This window comes from Alligator mississippiensis, chromosome 1 (assembly GCF_030867095.1).
Source record: "Alligator mississippiensis isolate rAllMis1 chromosome 1, rAllMis1, whole genome shotgun sequence".
Classification (NCBI taxonomy): domain Eukaryota; kingdom Metazoa; phylum Chordata; order Crocodylia; family Alligatoridae; genus Alligator; species Alligator mississippiensis.
In genome coordinates, this window is record NC_081824.1 from 149,085,697 (window position 1) to 149,108,253 (window position 22,557).

The 22,557-nt window shown below is 39.8% G+C and overlaps 1 protein-coding gene across 2 annotated transcripts in view; it reads left to right on the plus strand.

Moving 5' to 3' along the window:
* The window catches only part of NUP133 (nucleoporin 133), a 55,874-nt gene that overhangs the window by 19,522 nt on the left and 13,795 nt on the right, over positions 1-22,557 (plus strand). For both annotated transcript variants that reach the window (XM_014596718.3, XM_059715375.1), the window contains exons 12-20: positions 1,176-1,267; positions 2,678-2,841; positions 4,587-4,681; positions 4,787-5,011; positions 7,030-7,152; positions 12,742-12,841; positions 15,062-15,313; positions 17,434-17,567; positions 21,126-21,284. In XM_014596718.3, the coding sequence (XP_014452204.1) occupies positions 1,176-1,267; positions 2,678-2,841; positions 4,587-4,681; positions 4,787-5,011; positions 7,030-7,152; positions 12,742-12,841; positions 15,062-15,313; positions 17,434-17,567; positions 21,126-21,284 (1,344 nt within the window). The remainder of the gene's footprint in view (positions 1-1,175; positions 1,268-2,677; positions 2,842-4,586; positions 4,682-4,786; positions 5,012-7,029; positions 7,153-12,741; positions 12,842-15,061; positions 15,314-17,433; positions 17,568-21,125; positions 21,285-22,557) is intronic.

Consider the following 22,557-nt stretch of genomic DNA (forward strand, 5'->3'; position numbering starts at 1 on the left):
CCACTTCTGACCTGAGCTGGGTCATTTTGGTTTGCAAGCCAAAAAGATTGTCAAATGCTGATATAGTAATATTTGAGCTAGTTCTGCACATACTAGTTGAGGATAGCCACATCAGTGTGGCATTGTGCCTGGTCTCACTAGCTCTGCTGGCAATCAAGATTTCTCAGACTAGAATGTGCTACACAAATGTGGCTGTTGTGCATCAAGTTCCATAGTCATTGTGTGCAGAGCTGGCTTTGGTATCTGCATGGTCCTGGCTTGTTAACTTCCACTGTCTTCATGGGACTGCATTTTATGATGTCAGCATACTGCTTTTGTGTCTTGGCCCACTCATCTGGTAAATGGGAATAATGATTTTGACTTTATTTGTGAAGCTTTTTGAGATTCATGGATGAAAAATGCCACATAATAGCGGTGTACATTATTATCCACTTCTATCATAACAAGCTCCTGTCTAGAGAGAGACCATTTTTAGTATCTATATTTGACTTACACAGTGTATATTTCTAAGTCCTTATATATATATATTATCAGTATCAAAACAGAAGTTCATACAGTAAGTTTAGAATTTTTGTCCAAAATGCATTTAGAGGGAAAGCAGAGATTACACGAGAGTTGAATCAATTCCTTTGAAGGCTAATGCTGAAAGGCTTGGTTCTTATTATGTTTCCTTCATTCTGTCTGATTATTTGCTGCTAGCACTTAGAGGGTGAGTTGCATCCATCTTTGATTAGATCAATTTATACTTCTGCTAAACAGAATCAATTATTTTGTCCCCAGTCTTTGTGGGCAGAGAACATACTCCAGCATGCCATAGGAGTAAAGTTTTTGTTACTTCAAAATTCTGTTGATGCTGTTGCCTCCTAGTGCTAAACTGTACCCTATCTCATGTTGACACATTTTACACAAAAATGAAGCTGAGAATAAGTTTCTGGGCAAACTAAGTAAACTGTTAATTTCCTAACTGCATTGAAGTCAAAGCATTATGTTTCTTGTATGGTAATGTATGATTTGTGCTTTTTTTACTTTAGAAAACGTAACCATTTAGTGGTTGGCATTTCTCTTGGAATCTTAATTCCTAAATTATTACTTTAGAGATATTATTGTAATTTCACAATGAGTTTTTTCTTTTGTCTGTTTGTCACTCAGTGGAAATTTTTACTTTTATGTTTCAGAGTCCTGCATTTGATACAACTGCAAGAACAGAAATTATAGCACAAGAGGATAAGACTAAGTTACTGAAAGCTGCTTTTCTACAATACTGCAGGTACAAAACACATATAAGAGGTTACCCAGTGACTAATTCAGTGTAGATCTACCTTTTCTAGGAGGCATGCCACAAATTAAGCCTTTTGCCCTTCCAAAGTGCCACTCTGATCCTCTTCCCTTTCCTGATTCACCCCCGTGCTCCCTACTTGATCTTTGGTTCTGCTTTTTGCTCCATGCCCTACATGTCACTAGGCTGCCTGCTTCCACCATGATCTTGTGTGTGCCACACACACAGGCTGCCTCTGCCATTTGTGGCACCTGTACTACAGGTTGGTCACCCTGGGTCAGGCTATAAGTAGAGGACAAGTTTGTTTTTCATTAAGGGATTCTGTTATTAAAAATGGAATGAATTGAAATGTTCTGGGTCTGTCTTTTTCTTTTCTAAGAGTGCCATAAGTATACATAGCACTTCTTGAAACAGTGCCTGCCTTGATAAGTGTGTTATCTAAATTTAAGACAAAAACTGTTGGAGATAAAAGAAAAAGTGGTGTGAACCAAACATGAAGGTAGTAAAGTAGATTTGCTTGGTAATCAGTGCAAATATACTTAGAGCTGTAGATTTGAGTTTGTGTTTAAATGAGTATGTATATATGTAAAAAAAAATAGTCTCTTAGAGTAAGTCTCTTAGAATTATATAGAAAAAGGGCTTAAGGAAAATTGCATTTTAATTTTGAAAGTTTCAATAAAGATGAGTTATAGTTTGGAAATTAACATTAGAAACACTATATATATATATATATATATATATGAATCAGATTAATCTTTCTGGATCAGAAAGTTTGATCTGTTTACATTTTTAAAGTAGTAAATTAAAGTTGTGCCATTTATAGTCAATAGATTGCTTTTCATTGCAGCATTTCAAACAGATTTTTATCCTAGATAGCATATATGTTCTTGTGCTGCTTGATGCTTCCCCAGCTCACCAGAGAATTGATCAAAGGACTGTACAGAGTTCTAGAACAACTGCATATCTCTGCTGCTCTTGCATAATTGCTTTTTATCCTGTTGTTAGTTTTGTAAGTCATCTGCATGTAATCTAGTCAGGACTCCATATTGAATAGTAGGTTTCAAACTAAAAGGAAAACTAAAAGGAACATTCAGCTCATAAATGCTCATGTTAATGGGGGAAAGTATGTGCTGAATGCTACTTCTAGTTTGGCTACTAGAGAAGCGTTCAGCACACACGGCTAAACTTGAAGGTTTTTAAACGAAAGTGACTGTATCCATCTGCCGTTTCCTGCTTGGCCAGGGTAGTATGAAGCTTTTCAAATAATTAAATGAAAGATGGGCAGGTATAATGGTGGATACCTACAGAATTTCACAAAAAAGACTATAGAAAACTTTTAATTTTTTTTCTCTACTTTATGATTTCATTTAGTTCACATCCTGGATTCATTGTTTCTTTCAGAAAAGATATAATCAGTGCACAAAGCATGGTAGTTGAGCTTTTCCCACCCAATGCAGACCTGGATCCTGATGCTGAACTAGATAGAGCAGTGACTCAAATCAGTGTGGACTTGGTGGATGACTACCCTGCTTCTGACCCAAGATGGGCTGAATCTGTACCTGAAGGTGAGGATAAATTTTATTTGGGGTTTTGTGTAGCAAAGTCCAAGATAAAGCAAATCATCTTTACTTCGTGGAGTGCAGGCCTGTATGTTGCTTACATCTACGTAGTTCTGCTGAAAGTTGTTTGATATATCTTTCCCTACCAGTTATCCTCTTGATTCTCCTTCCTCATCCCTGCCTACGTCATCACCAGCACCCCCATGCTACTTATTCACTGCCTTCCGCTCTCTTCACTTCCACCCCTGCTTTCTGAAGTAGAATTTCAAGGGAATTAAAAAACTTTCCATTGACTACTTTATATTTTACCTGTCAGTCTCTACCCTGAATAACTTCGTCATCTCTTTTTAGTGCTGCTGTTTATCTCTGTATTGTTATACTAGCTGTTTTGGAAGAAGGAGCTTTATACAAAGGTCTTGCCTTCTCAGTTCTTACTAGAGGAATTTGGGTAACCTTCTCAACCAAATAATACTTCCTCAGAAACTACCAATCATTTCAAAGGAATTAGGAGTCCTCCCTAGACCTCTAAGCCTAGTGCTGAACAAGGACATGAATGGAAGTTTATAGGTAGCATATATGGACAAATTATGTAGTTTTGGGGCTATCTTTTCTGTCTGGTAGCCTGTTAGCCATTGTGAAATCCCTAATGCAAATATTTATTTATAATGTATTCTGAATCTTCATTCATTTTATCGTGAAGTGTATTCTGCACTACTTTTCTGTTAGTGCAAAGACTGATCGATAGATTAAAAATATATTAAAATAATAAGAAAAACGTTAGAAGTAAAAGTACAAATTTGCTCATTTCACCAAAAAGGGAAACTGCAAATACAGCTGTTCTGGAGATTCACATCTTGGTAGTCTATTATTGAGTGCAGTCAGAAGTTGTGACAGTTATGAGGAAGTTTGCAGGCATATGGTAGGGCCTCAGTGGGTTGTCAAACACACAGATATTCCTGAGAACCTCTACTGCATTCACTGATTCCATAGAGGACCTGACTTCTTTGTGTAGAAAGGTTATCAAGCCCCTGAGACTCAATCCCATGCAGCAGAAGTGAGGATGCACAAGTGTGTAAGATTTAAAACAGCATTACGTAGCCACCTCTGGGGCCAGATTTCTCCTTCAGGGGAAGGACCAATTTCTTTCTACTTTACTAAACCAGGATGTTCACAATGTTTGTAGTTTGTACAGTATGATGGAGGTAGATTAGGTTTTAATAAGTGTGTTAAACAAGTTTCTAATAAATACTCACCTTCACTGCAAATTCACTATTGTAAAAAGTGAAAAGATTTTAAAAGTTCCAAACTTCATAAGGAACTCTTTCTTTTAAAAGAGTTATGTTATGGTAGTGTTCAAAGGTCACAATAAAAGTAAGGGGTCCATTGTGTTAGGCACTCTACAGATTAAAGGGAAGATTCTGTTGTAAAGAGCTTTCAGGTTCAAAAGACAGTGATCAGGAGGCTGGCAGATATTTGAATTCTGTATTTTTCATGGGTTTTTTTGTTTATATTAAAAATAGCTTATTTTTTTCATTCTTAAGACAATCAAAATAGTCTGAAGTGTCCAAAAAATGTTATGTCCTATGTATTAGTTTGGATGATACGTAATACGTTATTTGTTAAAGGGACGTTCTTGTCTGTAATAATTGGAGAGAGAGAGAAGCTGCAAAACTTAAGATTTAAAATTCAGAACAAGATCTTTAAAAGAGAGCTTTTATCTAATGATTTTGTCTTAACCTGTACCCTTTCAGAAGCAGCTGGTTTCAGCAACACGTCCCTTATTCTCCTTCATCAGCTGGAGGATAAAACAAAAGCCCATTCCTTCTTCATTGACTTCCTTCATCAGGTAAAAGTCTTAAAATGCTATTGACACAAATATTGCTGTTTGTTCAAAAATGTTACAGACATAATACATTCTGTAAACTGTTTTTTCTCTCTCCCTCCCTCAAAGGTTGGCTTATTTGAACAGCTGGGGAGTTTTCCAGTGAGAGGGAAGCCAACAGCAACTCGACTGTTGCTCTGTGAACATGCAGAAAAGTTAGCAGCAGCCATTGTTCTCAAGAACCATCACTCCAGGCTGCCAGATCTTGTGAATGCTGCCATATTGATTGCTCTAAATAAAAGAGATTGTGACGTTCCACAGAGTCTTACTCCTGCTGATGTTTTCTTCAGAGAGGTAAGACAAAGTACACTTAATTAACTGGGACCCATTTTTTTCCTCATGAATCCCTGTATCGTAAAGATTTTTTCTCTTTCAGAAATAAATTTTAACCTTCCACATTTCCTCTTTCAAGAGAAGATTTTTATGGTGTTTTTTTCTTAATTTTGCAACTAAAATGTGAAATCTTGACTGACATTGTACAGTTAAATTAGAATTATGATCTTGAATAGATCAGCTGCAGAAAGGTTGAAAAGACCAGCATATTTTCCCACTTACCAAACAATTGTTTGCTGGGATTATCATGGTAATGGGTGACCTGAAGGACATTAATGATTTCTTGGTAATCAAAACAGACTAAATATATTCCTCTGCCACTTGTATTTTGATCTGAGTCAAAACCCAGGACAGTTGGGACTCCTCATGTAAGGCATTTGTTTGTAGTCCAGGTGATCAGTTACAGTTGTAAGGTAAACATTTTGGATTATCAGTTACAATTTGAGGCAAACATTCTGGCTGTAAACAGATGCCTCATCCGAAGTGGTTTTTATTGTCCCAGCTTTTGACTCGCATGCAGACAGCAGCCGCAAAGCCCATTACATGTGTAATGCTTCCAAGCTGCCTTGTTCCTCTGCCAGTAGATGGCTAAGGAGAATGCACAGCCTAACAGGCTTGTTCCTGGAATGAACAGAAATTAAGGCTGCATATACACATTCAAATAGCCTAGGAGAATTCTCCCAGGTTTGTTTTCCTGGTAGAAAAGCTTAGCCAGAACCATATATACAGACATTTGAATGCCGAATCCCTAAAGAGTGGAAAGTTTGCAATGCTGACACTGTGCAGCCAAGGGCTAACGTTTCAGCTTGCTCTGTAGGGCCCCTTAGTTTGCTTGGCAACAGATGACAGTAATGCGTAGGGCAGCCCTGGCGGGTAGACCCCGATTGCCAATGGTCAGCTTGTGTTTCCCTGCAGCACAATGTGGGAAAATGAGAGGGGGGGCGTGTTGTGCTCTCTGCTGGAGCAGTGGAGCGAGCAACACACTGCCTCCCTTGGGAGGTGGGGGATGCTAGAGAACTGAATTCTCTTCTGAGAAGAGCTACGTCATGTTACAGACATTAACTCTGCCCTGGGAGTGACTTGAAGGCTGGTTGTTACCAGGTTATTTTTCTCCTAGAGTGGTCATTTTTACTCTGAGAGGAAAAAGCCTGAACATCCTTAGATTTGTGGTTTCTCCTGGGATAGCAGCAGTTCTCCCAGGAGAAACTGAATGCCTGTATGAGGGCTAAACTAGATGAGCCTAAGCTAGATGAGCCGTAACTTAACTTAGAAGTTCACAGAGGACAGAGGAGGAAATGTTAGCACATTTTATCTAACATGCTTGTATACCTCATAGGTACTTGAAGCAGGATAACCTCTGTAGGATCCCAGCACAAAAGGCTTTCTTTTGGGTGAAATACAACATCTGCTTACAGCCTCAGTTGTGGTACATTTCAGTTACAAAGTTCAATGTCATTTTGCATTGATCTTTCATCATATCAGTGTACAAGAAAAACTATAGATTTGTTTGAGATAAATTATATACAGAGTATGAAAAGCTAGTGACTGACGCATCTAGGGAGGTCAATATAACATTATCAGTGGGGAGGAGGTGAGGGAGGTGAAGTAAAAATTGAGCTACCTGAATACAACAGTGGTCTGCATAATCCAGTATTGCCTCCCTGATGGAGTTCACTACCAGAAGTTTTAGAAGAAGGTTGAAGAAGTCCAACAGTTGGACAGTCCTGAAGTCAACAGTACATAGTGTTCTTCTTTAACTCAGATTAGTGTATGTCCAGATGTGAGATTGTGTTTTTCTTCTGAAAAAATTGTCCGAAATTACAGATAATGAAAATATCCAGTTTAAATGTTTTGTATATTCTATGCTAGTGGGCTATTAATTAAGACCCTAATAATATTTTCATTTATAGTAATCATGTGGCTGCTATTTGTTGATTGATAGATTTGTGCTTAGTGCAGGTTTTTTTTTTTCTTTTTAGGTATCCCAAATAAACACAGTCTTTGAATGCTTACTAGAACAGGAAGAACAAATCTTGAAGGCTACACCAATTGAATCAGTTGAGTGGGCCCAGATAGTTGTCAACGTGAACAGCATAATAAAGGTATCATATCTGTATTAAATAAAATATTGGGCTTAGTAGGTGGGAATCAAGACAAGAATGCAACAAATTGAGGTCAGCAACCAGAAGATATGGGAAAGTGTGGGTCCCTTACTGAATGGTGGAAACAACTTAGTGACAGATGATGTGGAAAAGGCTGAAGTACTTGATGCCTTTTTTTACCTCGATCTTCACAGGCAAGGTCAGCTCCCAGACTACTGCACCTGGCTGCACAGTTTTGGGAGAAGGTGAGCAGCCAACAGTGGTGTAAGAACAGGTTAGGGACTATTTAGAAAAGCTGTACGTGTACAAGTCTGTGGGCCTGGATGCAATGCAAGTAAGAGTGCTGAGGGAGTTGGCAGATGTGATTGCAGAGCCACTGGCCATTATCTTTGAAAACTTATGGCAATTGGAAAAGGTCCTAGACAACTGGAAAAGGGCAAATATAGTACCCATCTTTAACAAAGGGAAGAAGGAGGGTCCGGAGAACTGCAGACCAGTCAGGCTCATCTCAGTCCCTAGAAAAATCATGGAGCAGGTCCTCAAGGAATCCATTTCTAAACACTTGGAGTAGAAGGTGATTAGGAACAGTCAGCATGGATTCAGCAAGGGTGAGTTATGCCTGACCAACCTGATTGCCTTCTATGTCTAGATGACTGGCTCTGTGGATGCTGGGACAGTGTTGGATGTTGATATACCTTGACTTTAGCAAGGTTTTTGATGTGGTCTCCCACAACATTCATGCAAGCAAGCAGAGGAAGTCTGGGTTGGATGAATGGACTACACGGTGGATAGAAAACTGGCTGGATCATTGGGTTCAAAAGGCAGTAATCAATGGCTTGATGTCTAGTTAGCAGCCAGTATCAAGGGGAGTGCCCTGGGGTCGGTCCTGGGGCCGGTTTTGTTCAGTATCTTCATCAGCAATCTAAAAGATGGAATGGAGTGTACCCTAAATAAGTTTGTGGGTACCAAGTTGCGAGGACTAGTAGACACACTGGAGGGTAGGGCTAGGATTCGGAGAGACCTAGACAAATTGGAGGATTGGACCAAAAGGAATCTCATGAAGTTCAATAAGGACAAGTGTAAAGTCCTGCACTTAGGATGGAACAATCCCATGCACCGGTGCAGGCTTGGGACTGACTGGCTAAGCAGCAACTCCTGCAAAAAAGTTGAATATGAGCTAACAGCATACCCTTGTTGTGAAGAAGGCTACTGGCATACTGGGCTGCATGAGTAGGACCATTACTAGCAGATCAAAGGAAGTGACTATTCCTCTCTACTTGGCACTGGTGAGGCCACATCTGAAGTACCGTGGCCGGTTTTGGGCTCCCCACTATAGAAAGGATGTGGATAAATTGGAGCGAGTCCAGCAGAGGGCATCAAAAATGGTGAGGGGGCTGGAGCATATGACTTCTGAAGAGGCTGAGGGAACTGGGCTTATTTAGTCTGGAGAAGAGAGGACTGAGGGGATTTAATAACAGCCTTCCACTACGTGAAGGGTGGTCAGAAAGAGGGATGGAGTTAGTCTGTTCTTAGTGGTGACAAATAACAGAACAAGAAGCAACGGTCTCAGGTTGCAGCAAGGGAAACTTAGGTTGCATATTAAGAAAAACTTTCCCACCAGGGAATTAGTAAAGCATTAGAACAGGTTACCCAGAGAGATGATGAAAACTCCATCCTTGGAAATTTTTAAGAACTGGCTAGACAAAGGCTTGGCTGGGATGATATGGTTAGGATGGTTCTGCTTTGAACAAGGGTTTGGACTAGATGACCTCCTGAGGTCCCTTCCAACCCTAATTTTCTAGGATACCAAGTTTATTAGTAAGTGGAAAGAATTGTTTCATGAAGAATGTAGAAGTGACAGAACTCCATAATTTCTAAATGTTAATTTTTTCAGGGTTAACTCCACCTCATTGCTAAGAAAGAACCTTTAAGCTGTACATTAAGGTGTAGTAGTTAAGAAAGCCAAACGAAGTCCTATAAATAGGACTGCTTTAGCAGTGCTTTTCACTTCAGCTGTGCCAAATATTGGAAAGGTGAGTTCCATGCCTTGGGTTCAGCCAAGAAATATCATAGCTCTTAATTGTTAATTGAATACAGCTACTACTAAAATAACTGGACAGTTTCATGTAATTACAACACAAGAATATTTTGCATTTCCTCCAAGCCCTAAAGACGTGTTAGTGGCTTTGAACTCCATTGGATATATGGTTGGCTGTGGCTTTATTTGGTAATCGGTTCTCAGAGACACGCTAGCTAGTTTCTCTCTTTGGCTGGTAATTAATATGAAACAATATACAAGACTGAGCAAGAATCAGTCAAGTGCCTGCTCATTCTTTTAGAATCCAAGCACAGCAAGGTTCGTAAACTACGGGGGGAAATGCAACAATCTTTTGCATTTCTACTTTTCTGCTCCATATGTAGTAGTTAATAATCTCTCTTCTCTTGAGGGATAATATATTTTTTGAACTTGACCTTGTGGCAAAACAGGGAAAACACCCGAAACAGCTTTGTTCATTTTTGATCCAGCCCATGCTATTGTAATATCAGTATCAGGCCTTGACTGTGTTGCATGAAGTTAATCATAGAAACAGAACCAGAAGGGACCAGTCAGATCATCAAGTCCAGTCCCTTGCCGTAGGCAGGAAGTTATTGGGCTCACATGAGCTTGACAAGGTGCCTGTCCAGTCTCCAGTCTTGTACACCTCCAAGGAGGGTGACTGCACCACCTCTGCTGGGAGTATGTTCCAGATTCTAGTGACCTTTATAGAGAAGAATGTTTCCTTGTATCCAACCTGAATTTACCCTCTATTAGCTTATGCCCATTGGTCGTCATCCTTCCTTACAGTGCCCTCCTGAATAGTTACTCTCCTAGTACTGTTCAACATCTTCATCAGTGACTTGGACAAGGGGGTAAAAAGCACCCTATTCAAATTTGCTGACGACACTAAGATGGGGATGTGGGCACACTAAAAGGGAGGAATAGGCTGCCATTGGACGTAGACAGGTTACAGGGGTGGGCAGCTGAGAACAGGATGGGTTTCAACACTGACAAGTGCAAGGTGCTGTACCTGGGGAGGAAGAACCAGCAGCATACCTACAGGCTGGGGAACTCCCTTCTCGTCAGTGCAGAGGCAGAAAAGGATCTTGGAATCCTTATTGATGCCAAAATGAACATGGGCCAACAGTGTGGGGATGCGGTCAGGAAGGCCAACCACACCTTGTCATGCATCCACAGATGCATCTGGAGCACGTCCAAGGAGGTGATCCTCCCACTCTATGCGGCACTGGTCAGGCCGCAGTTGGAGTACTGCGTCCGGTTTTGGGCGCCGCACTTCAGGAGGGGTGTGGACAGCATTGAGAGGGTCCAGAGGAGAGCCACTTGCATGATCAGAGGTCAGCAGGGCAGGCCCTATGAGGAGCGGCTGAGGGACCTGAACCTGTTCAGTCTCCACAAGAGAAGGCTGAGGGGGGATCTAGTGGCCATCTACAAACTAGTCAGAGGGGACCAGCAGGCATTGGGGGAGTCCCTGTTCCCCCGAGCGCTACCAGGAGTGACTAGAAATAACGGTCACAAGCTGGCAGAGGATAGATTCAGACTAGACATCAGTAGGCACTACTTCACAGTCAGGGTGGCTAGGATCTGGAACCAGCTTCCAAGAGAAGTGGTGCTGGCTCCTACCCTGGGGGTCTTTAAGAGGAGGTTAGACGAACACCTTGCTGGGGTCATTTGACCCCAGTACTTTTTCCTGCTATGGCAGGGGATCGAACTTGATGATCTGCTCAGGTCCCTTCCGACCATACTAACTATGTAACTACTCCTGACATACTTATAGGCAGGCAGCTATCGAGACACCTCTCAGCCTTCTCTGGGAACTGGGCTTGTTCAGCCTGAGGAAGAATCTCTCCTCATAGGGCCTACCCTCCATGCCCTTAACCAAACAGGTGGCCCTTCTCTGTACACTCTCGAGCTTATCCACATCCTTTTTGAAGTGCGGTGCCCAGAACTGGACACAGTACTCCAGCTGAATACTTGCCAATGCTGAATAGAGGGAGGAGTACCTCTCTGGATCTATTGGCCACACAGGGGCTGATGCATGCCAGAGTTTTGTTTGCCCTTTTGGCAGCCTCGTCACACTGGCTCATATTCCTCTTACAGTTGATTGTGACCCCCAGGTCTTGTTCAGATGTTGTGTCAGCCAGTGGCCCACCGCCCAGTGTATATTCGTAGTGGGGTTCTTCCTACCCAGGTGAAGGACCGTGCACTTCTTGTTAAACCTCATCTGATTTCATTCCATCCATAAGTCGTCTTTCAAAGTCATCCTGGATCTTTGCCCTATCCTCTGGTGTGCCCGCGTTTCCACACAGCTTAGTATCGTCTGTGAACTTAATCATTGCGCTTTCCGCCCCGTCATGCAAGTTGTTAATGAATATATTGAATAGCATGGGCCAAAGCACTGATCCCTGGGAGACACTACTGGAGACAACTCTCCAGGATGAGGCCATCCTATCAATCACCGCTCTCTGGGAGCAGCTTCTAAGCCAGTTGTCCAGCCCAGCACTCTCCAGTTTGTTAGAATCCAATGGGAGACCAAATCAAAGGCTTTAGTGAAGTCTAAATAGATCACGTCAACCTTGTGTCCCTTGTCCAGATGGCTAGTTACCTGGTCATAGAAGGACACGAGTTTTGTCAGGCATGATCTACCTTCAACAGAGCTGTGCTGATTGCTTTTTAGCACACAATCCGTTACCAGATTGTTTTTGATGGCCTCCTTAACCAACTTTTCAAAGATTCTACCCAGGACCGAGGTCAGACTGACCAGTCTGTAGTTTGCAAGGTCATCCCTCTTCCCTTTCTTAAAGATGGGCACCACATTGGCCCTCTTCCAGTCATCCGGGACCACTCCTGAGTTCCACAACCCTTCAAACAGCTTGGCCAGTGGTGCTGCTATAAGTTTGGCGAGCTCTTTCAGGACTCTCAGGTGCAGGTCATCAGGCCCAGCAGAAAACGTCCAAGTGTTATAGAAGATCCCTCACTTGTTCTGGGCTGGTTTCATGTAGGCTATTTCGTTCCCCTTGTTCTGTGGGCCTCTGGTCAGGGAATATCATCCTCTGTTTGACATTATCAGACAGTTTTAGTATCGGCTTTAATATCATCCTCTGTTTGACATGATCATTTTCTTTCTCCGTTCTTGGAAATTTAATGCTAGATAAAAGCTTTTTTAACATTTTCTAACTGGCATGGGTATATAGCAGATGCATAGAAGCAGATTCTTAGGTACAAAAGGCTGGTCCAATTTTGGGAGCACGTGATGACTTTTCTGAGTCACTGTAAAGGAATTGGGCAAGTAGTAGCATGGCAAGGAAACTATTGATAGCAAGTGTGCATAGAAAGCTTAGTCCTCCAGCACTTGCACATTTATGTACCTTGCTAGGCCTGAGTGTTCTTTCCCACCTCCAGATTGGGTTGCGCATAGAAGTGAGGATGGGAAGAAATTAAAACTCAGAGAAATTCTTGAAGAATTACTTTGTCACTTAAGCAGTTTCTAAAATTGACAAGATTTTAAGGTGTGTTCCTTTAACATTACACAGGATATGCTACAAGCTGCCAGCCAGTATCGCCATTCTCGAGCCTCTTTATATAAAACAGGAGCACTCCCAGAAGGAGAACCTGAATATGTTCCATGGACAGGTGAGAATTCAAAAATAGTAATGTTCATGTGTTTCAAAGTGCTTGACCATTATCCTCTAAAGTCTTTAAGTTCTAACCGCAAATATTACACTGGAAGATGCTTACAAGCTTACAAAGTTATATTAGCATAAATAGTAGTTTGTTGCTGCTTTAGTTTGTTGAGGAAGATTTGATCTCTACACTACCGATAATAGTTCTTTAAACCTCTTACAATGGAGACTGAGAATCTGGCTACAAAACAAGTTGTAAAATTTGGGAGGTAGAACTAGTTTTGGTATGAATAAGTCAGGCTTCTAGTTGAAAAAGGTTTGGTTTTCTGTATGTAACTTGCATGTAAAATTTGGTTGTCTTCATGTAACTATATGCAAAGACACACAAAATGTTACTCTTAAAATAAGTATGTGAACCTCTGGCACTGAGTAAAACTGACAGTCTTCTTCCCCCTTTCCCCTTACTTTTTATGATAAGAATGTGTACTTTGCTGTTTGAGGGAACACTACTGTAGAAACTTGTCAGAACAAGCTTTCCTTTACAGCAGGAGTATCAAACTCATCTGGCCCCCCAGGCCAGAGCAGTCCCATGGACTCCCTACCTGCATGCCTGGTGTGGGGCATGCAGCACCTGCCCAGGACAGTCTGGAACTCGAGCCTGAGCAAGCGTTACGGTGGCATAGCTCAGGACCCGGTCCCAGTAGGCAGCACAGGGCTGGTCCAGCGTAGCATGTGGGTCAGCAAGACAGCACCAGGAGCTGGACCCAGTCTGTAGACTGTATGTTTGATCCCCTTGCTTTACAGTATATGTATGCCATCACTCTTAGCTTCTAAATTCTTAACCTCTTTATATTGGAAGGTTTATAATTAATGGTAAAAATTAAGTATAAGGGAAAGAGTGGAAACACTTGAAAGAAATAACTAATTTCATTAGTTTTCTTGCCAGGCACTGACACATTGAGCTTTTATGTTTGTGACATTTGTATCCAGAGTACTTCTGTAGCTTGTTATAATTTTGCTTTCCTTCTGTATTTTCTCTGTCATTCTCCCTCACTGTGTGCATGTATATCATGCTGGTGTGACGCACGCATCAACCACAGCTTCAAATAAACTTTCCACCTCCAGATCCCTCTTGCCTGACCAAGTTCTTGCTTTTTCCAACACCAGCTTCTGCACCCCCTTTCCCATCTGTACTAGACTTCCAGTGCAGTCCTGCTTTATAGAGGTGTTTGGAAGAGCAAAGACTCTTCATTCCTTTTTTTCCAGTTCTGAAAGGATCTTGAGCTAATGAGTAAACCAAAGGGTCCTACAGCCTTTGCTTCTCCCCTGGAGTAGTCTGGAAAATCCTCCAGTCCTGACTCTCCTGCTGTTTCTCCAACCCAATGGATGGCTCTGGAGTTGAAGGTGTGCCACCCCTACATTTATTATTTTCCCTAACTCCAAAGAAGGGTTCTAGGGAGACACTCCCTTACTGTCTCTTAACAAGTGAATACTTCTGCCTCCTTTTCCCCACTGCCCCCTCTGTTTCTGTGCAGGGATCCTAGGAAAGAGGAATACCCTTCCATTTACTTCTCTTACATCTTTGTTTTGTTTGGGATCTGGAAGTTCTTAACATTATTATAGGAGTTCATACGTTTAGTCATGTAGTACACTGAATGAAAAAGAGTGAAAAATAGCAGCCAGGTGAAGTCTTGCTATGTTCCTGTCAGCCTGTTTCTGCAAGACCTGGAGAAATGTGTATTTGTGCATTCCCAGAACAAAATCTGTTTTTTATTTTTATTTTTCCTCTGGGCAGTACTTCTCATTGGCTGAGGGCACTCCATTTTAGCTCTTACCAGTTGCAAGAATTTCTTCTATTGTTTTCTCTGAGTTTCAGACTAATATGGAAGCAGAACACCATAGAGAAAGGCACACAAGTCCCTTTTTCACAATTTATAGTCTTTCCCAAATACACACAAGCTGTCCCTAATATTAAACAGTTCATCTGTACAGCCATCCCACACATCGTTATGATGACCAGTACTTTAATTTTTGGATGTTTTCATGGAGTACAATTAGTAATGCTAGTAGTATTTAAGAAAAGAACAGATGTAGTTCTTCAGCAGCAGCATTTCAATCTTGAAATTAATAAAACATTTCTAAGTTAAAATTTTATTTTTTATACAAGTTTCTGGTTTCTTAATAAAAGAGATCTGTTTTTAAAAGTGTATTGTTTTTTGTTTCTTCCAAGCTTCTAGTGGTCCTGCTGGCACACGAACAGCTATAATACGTCAGCATGGAATAATTCTAAAGGTGGTGTATCCTCAGGTGGACAGTAACCTCCGTAGCATTGTGGCTGAACAGTTGGTGGCACTGTTAGATTGCTTTCTTGATGGCTATGTCTCTCAGCTTAAATCTGTGGATCGACCTGCTGATCAAGAGAGGTACAGCAGTCTGGAAATGGAATATGTACAGAAAAGATCAGAACTCTTGTCTCCTCTTCGTAAGTGCTGCTCTCTCTTCTTTTTAATGTTAAGGCTTCACCATTCAGCTAGGAAGTGATGCAGAGAAATTTTAAGTACAAACAATTAGATAAAGAGGAAAAATTAGTATACAGCATTAAAGATGCAACTGCAGTTCTATACTTTGTTTACTATTTTTCTATGTGCATTTCTGTTGTTGGATTGTATTTTCACAATTAATGGGGATTTGGCAGTATAAATAGACTGCAGCATGCATTCCCCATTTCTTTAATGATCTAAGAATATGTACCAGGCAAAATCCTGCTTTCTAAATTCAGCATGTTTATTCTAAGTCAACACAACTCAGTTCCAAGATAAAATTCAATTAAGACAAATGTAAAATGCTACACCTGGGGGAAAAAAACAAGTGCTCATATTATAGGATGGTGGATAATTAGATAGCAGTAGCACTGCTGAGAAGTTTCTGGGGTTATTGGTGGATCACCAGTGCAACCAGAGTAGAGTCAGCAATATCATGCAGTCTCAAAAAAGACGCGTGCAATTTTGAGCTATAGTAGTGATAATAATAATAATAATGTATTCAGTGTATCAGGGGTGACATTCCTGCTCTGCTCAGTACTAATTAGACCTTAATTGAAGTATCGTGTACAGTACTGAGCTCTGCACTTCCAGAGGTGAGTGACAAAATTGATAAAGGTGTTGGAATACAAGTTGTATACAGATAGGCTGAATGAATAATTGGGTATGTGTAGTCTGGAGAAAAGGAGTTTAAGGGGGATGTGATTGCACTTCTCAGATATTTGAAAAATTATTGAGAAGAATAGGAGAGGACAGCTGTTCTCATTTGCTGCACTGGGCAGGACTCAAAGCCAGTGGGTTTAAGATGCAGCAGATTTAGATTAGATCTAGCTCCTACCCCCAGAATGTTTCTAAGTGTTAGAAAGTAGGACTGTGAAACAAGCTGGTCCAGCAGGTTGTAAAGTCTTCATGGGAAGTTTCTGAGAAAAGACTAGATGGGTGAGGAATCCTGTATCTGGGCAGTGAGTTGGACTAGATGATCTTAGGTCTTTTTTAATTCCAAGATTCTGTGGACTTAGAATGTGGCTGCATAGATTGGAAAACAATTTTCAAATGTCTTTCTACGTTGGTCTTTGCCACCTTGTATAAATCTGTTTATCTGAATGTCTGTATAGTTGTGTATTGTTTATCTAGCCACAGAAATATAAAATATACAGTGTTAATTGTATGCGATTTAAAAAAAATTTTTAAACTTTATTTATTTATTTATCTGTTTAGTTAAAATCAAAGGTAAGACTTGTTTTGATGTGGCCAAAGTGTCCTGGATTGAGTAATCCTAATATAATTGCTCTTGTATAAAAGATAAGAGGGAAGTGCAACACTTGGTAAATCTTATAAATCTGAATGTTTTGAGGCTTAAACAAATATAATCAAAGACTTTTATTATTAAAATTTTTTTTTTTTAATTTAAATTAAGGAAGTCTTTGAAAAGCTTTAAGTACATAAAATTGTTTTATAAGTCTTGTTTGTTTTATGCTAAAATACATATGTTTTGGTAGCTGGTAAAGTTACAAGTTCTGTAACTATATTCAGTTTAATGTTTTAATTTACTGGCAGTATCTGAAGGTGTTTGAATCGCTTGCATATTTTTGTTGTTTTAACTGAATCAAAATGGAAATAATTAAGCTAAGAGTATGGTTAATAGATCTTGAATATGCCTATTATAATCCTTATAACTTTTTGCTCATTAACATGTCTTAGCCTCCAGCTTTCTCATTTATGGTGCTTGACTATGAATTGTATTTATTAAGGCAACACCCCACCCACTCCCCGCCATCCCCCCCAAAGGCACAAATAGGAATTGTGCGCTGGTTCTAAAAGGGAGCTGAATGACTTTCTTTGAAAACATTTGTGAATTTATTATGTGATGTATTGTAGTCATATAAGTAATTGCTTAGAAGCAGACAGATGTCTCTCTTATATACCAATGTGATTTTTGTTTTTTTAAATTTGAATAGCCTGTCACTTTTATGATCTATAGCATTACTCATCCTTTTGCAGGAAAAAAAATAAGCGTGTTTGATTTTTTTTTTTAAACTTATTTCTTGCCTATGTTCCCTAGTTTCCCTGGGACAGTACCAGTTGGCAGCTGCTTTAGCAGAGAAATACTGTGACTTTGATATCTTGGTACAAATGTGTGAGCAGACTGATAACCAAGCCAGACTACAACGTTATATGACCCAATTTGCTGATCAGGTAAAGTTTATTTGGACAGTCTTATATTAAGTTGCATTAAAAATATTGCTAGTAAAACATGGAGGTTGTTTTTCAGGATCCAGTTAATAGGCATAGATATTTTAGATTGTTTTGTCCTCTCTTCTCTATTCTAAGAATACAGTGTTAAAGTATATGTAGAAGACCAGAAACATTTATATTAAAATGTAGTTTAACTTATTTTATTAGGCAATATCTCTGTTCAGTTTCCTTTTGGTTTCCAGGATATGACCAGTTTTAACTGATCACTAAAATTCCCTTTGAGTTACTACCTGCAGTTGTGTTCTTATGTGTCTTATTTTCTTTCTTCTGGGTACTTCCAAAAGACTATAAATGTTTGACACACCTGTACAGCATAATGCACACTCAATTCTCATCTTTTTTAACTGTTGCATGAATGAAGCAAGTTGTTTCTAAAGCCTTCTGTCTTCAGGAATTTTACTTAATGCCTGGTAGAAAAGTGATTCTTTAATCTGGTTGTATATTACAAAGGAAAACATGCTTTAGCCTAGAATCCTTTTAATTGTAGTGAGTTAGGTGGACTGTTCAAAGTGTAGTAAAACCTAGTAACATACACAATTTGAGTTAAGATTTCATCATTAAATCAAGTTTTTGAACGCACAATCTTCTATTTTCTGGTCAGTGATTGTACATGATATTAATTCGTAATGGAGGGCCAAAGGCTTCCACCTAGACCCTTGTGGCAAGCCTCCAAACTAAATATTCTGGTTTCACTGCCCATGCAGCATGCTTATGCATACCAACAGCTGCTTCATGCAAGAGGAAAATACTTATTATTTGGCATCAAGTTTAACACTACACAGTTGCATGGCAGATTTGTTCGGACAAGGTGGTTGTTCTTTAGATCTTTGCAGTAGCTCCAGATGCACACCATTTTACTCCTTTTTTACTTTTAGGCTCTTGTTACAGTTGTCATGCTTCCAGCAGTTAGTGACTGATTCTGAAGTCCTAAAACAGGCAGGGCTACCCTTGTACTTGAATTCAGCATTAGATAATTAACATACGTTGCTCCAATCCTTCTGTCCCTTACCTCTTCTACACTCAGCAGATTCTGGATCCTGCCATACCAAAGAGAACAAGGTTAAGAGGGTGAAATAGAGACCTGAAAGTGTACATGATACTAGTTTTCTCCCTGAGCAATGAAGGACATCTAATGCTGCTTTGCAGTTATTGATTAAATATTTTCATGCCGCTTACCAGCAGGATTTTATTAAATAGGTTAAATTTAGAACATTTTCCCTTCTTGAACTGTTGATTCTTGATGATCACAACTGAAAAGCCCATGGTTAACATGGAAGTCAATCAGATATGAACATAAAAGTGAAATAAATGTCTTGCAGTTCACTTCTAAAGAAGCATTTTAGCAGAAATGCAGGTCAGGCAAATTATCATGGACTTTAAGTAACACTGAACTACTGTAACATTCTTTATCAAACACAAAGTAACACTAAAATGAGATCCCCCCCCCTCCCCCCCATTGAAAACAGCAAAGAATTCACTTCTGTCTTCAAAAATATTTGCTAAGTAAGCTATAGTTTAGTAGATTTATAGGGCATCTTACAGAAAGGTAGGTTTGGTCAGACCAATACAGGCAGACTATGTCCAGTTCTGGTGACAGCATTTTAAAAAAAAAGCTGTTGGAAAAACTGGAAGGTTCAGGAAAACCACAAAAATTTGAGCGTTAGAGAAAAATGCCTTTCAGCGAGTAACTTCACGAATTGAATGTTTAACTCATCACAAAGATGATGAGGGGCTGGCTTGATTAAATTGGAAATAATTTGATTCATAGAGAGAAAATATTGTTGACAAAAGCAATACGCTTTCGAGGGTTTTATTTTTTTCTGGAGGAAGTACAAGACAAGCCAAAGCAGGCTCCTCCAAACTATACACTTGTTTATTGGGATAGTAATCAGACAAAATTACTAATAGCTGCTATATACAGTAGAGAATACACGGATATACTGACCACTGGGTGGCGAAGTCTCAGGGGCCTCTATAATCTGTCCTCATAGTTGAGGCAAGTTCCAGAGTCTGACGCATGCATTTGTGTGCAGTCTTATACCATTCATATTCAAATTTCTGTATTCCTACCCATTTCTTGGAGAACACTGTCTTAGCCAATGGAGTAGGGAAGCCCTGAGTCCTGACCTGTGGCCATTGTTCTTACCTGGGGTCATTAACTAGTGTCATCACTGGCATGTACATCTCAGCTCACTTACTAGAGACTGTACTTCATATCACTGATTCAAGTTGGACTGCTTCTGGGATGAGTCTGTCTGGAGGAAGAAAATGGTGATATACTCAGCACTAAGCAGTTTGGGGGTCTTGGGACTCTCCAACAAAAGGATTCCTTAATTTAACAAAGAAAGACATAAGAATCAGTGCTTAGAAGCTAAAGCCAGACAAATGGGTACACATTTTTAATAGTGGGGTTGATTAACTGCTGAAATTTACCATGGGATGTAGTAGTTTTTCCATTTTCTGATGTCTTTACATCACAACTCAGTGCCTTTCTTAAAGGTATGCTTTAGCCAGCTACAAGGTAATGACGCTGGGTTCTAAACTAGCTGTTACAACTCAGAAAAGAGACCTTGGAGTCATTGTAGTTAGTTCCTTAAAAATGCCAACTCAGTGTGCAGCAGTGACCAAAAGAGCCAATAAAATGTTGGGCATTATTAAGAATGGAATTGAGAGCAAAACGGAAAACATCGTGCCATTATATAAATCCATGGTGCAACTGCATCTTGAATACCGTATGCAGTTCTGGTCCCTGTGTCCCAAAAAGGATGTAGTAAAATTAGAAAAGGTACAGAGTAGGGCAATCAAAATGATCAGGGGCTTGTCTAATCTCCTTCCCCTGCTCAGTCTGCTGCTCTTCTGTGCTGCCTGCCTGCTCTGTTGCTCTTCTTTTTTATTCCTTTTTGTGCACCCTGCCTGATTTGCTGCTTGGCTTCTGCTTCCTGCTCTGTCTCCTGCTGTGCTGCCTTTCCCCTCCTTCATCTGTCACATGCCACACAGAGGCTGCCTGCGCCATTCATGGCACCTGTGCTATAGATGGCCACCCATCCCTGTGCTACTGTCCCTTGTTTAGTCCTTTGTGTATTTGTGGGTATTACTAAGTCTATTAGAATAGGATCTGGTAAATGAATGCGCTTATTTTAGTTGCCCATAAAAATGTAGATAGTTTTTATATAATGAAAGTTACTTTTAAAAGAATCAAAAGTGTAACTGTTGTAGCAAGTACGTTTATGCTGAGTATGTTCCTCTTGAAGCAAAAATGATGAGTAAGATATAGCTTAAAATATAAAGAGAAGAGTTTACACCTCTTGTATATATTTTTATCAGAACAGGAGCTTTTTCATCAATATTTTAATACTTAATTTCATTTGGTTTTGTTTAGCAGGTATTTTGTGTTCTAGCCCACTTTGAATCCTACATCATTTCTCCTTTGAAACAAAGCAGGGTGGTTGAAAACTGACAACAATTTTTAAAATGTGCTCATACCCCTGTCGTCTTCAGAATTTTTCAGACTTCCTTTTCCGGTGGTACTTAGAAAAAGGAAAGCGAGGAAAGCTGTTATCTCAGCCTGTTGCTCAGCATGGACAACTGGCCAGTTTCTTGCAAGCTCATGAACATCTTAGCTGGTTACATGAAATCAATAGCCAGGATTTGGAAAAGGTAGGATTTCCTAGTACAAAATGAACTGATATATTTGTTAGGAAACTTTTAATTTGACTATTTTGTTGTATACACGTGCACAAAGGTAAAAAATACCAGTCTTGGCTCTTTATCATCATTGATCGATTATTTGGATCAAGGAACTTTTTATTAAATTCACCATGCAAGTTAAGATAGGAGCTTACAGTAAGCATCTCTGATTTCCTCAAGTCCTTCAATAAAACCAAAGAAACCTCACCATTTTTTTACATTACAAAAAGCAAATAGCTGGTTCAATTTCAAGTTATCTTTTAAATGTGAGTACAAGCAGTGTGTATATAGGTGTTGAAATTGGGATCTGTTATAAATCATTTGGTATCTCTGGTGGGGATCTCTGAAATTTTTCCCTTGTCACCATAGTGGCTGCCTAATTATCCTCCCCTTGCTTCTACTGTTCTCATTTTTATCTGCCTCTTCTCTTGGATTTCACAGACCTACTTTCCTCCATCCAGTGTCTGAGAAGAATTCCCTGTGGTGTTAGTGATTTCCCAGCTATTAAAAACTATTAATTTCAGTTCAAATGCATAAATGTGAAATAGCAAGAAGCCTGTTTGGTAGGATATGTTATTTCAGTGACCATACAAATTGAATAACTTGAAAATCTTGTCTATTTGCATACAAGATGTAAGTTGGTAAAGGTTGGTAGCAGTTTAAATTTCAGCCACTCTTGTTTTCTCAAGTGATCCTCTATTCACAGAGACTGGGGTTTTGTTTTTCAAAGTATGATGAAAAGAACTGGGAACTCAGAATAGAAGTGAATCTCTTGAGAATATATATTAATTACAAAAATTAATTTAGCTGTTTGCCATATCTGGCATGCCAGATAAATAGGCATTTCACTCATTAGCTCAGGATTGTACATATAGTTCAGTTCCTTACAAAGTATGCATTCTGTAGGTAATAAGTGCCCCAGTCTAGATATAAAAAAAACTAGAACCCTTGGTTCCAAAATGATACCTTTTATCAGACCAACTGGGAAACCACAAGAAAATTGTCCTTTTCTGCAAGCTTTCAGGATCAAAGTCCCTTCATCAGGCTCTGGGATCAAACTCTTCCTTAAAATTGTTCTTCTTGGTACGTGTTGATAATGAAGCTTTAGAAAACAAAAAGTCAGTAGTTTATTGGATACAGTAGTGGTTCATCATTGCTCATGAGATGCTCTTTTTTGACCAGCACTGGAGCACACATGAAATTGCTAGGTATCACATATCCTTATGTAGGAATAGACATGTGA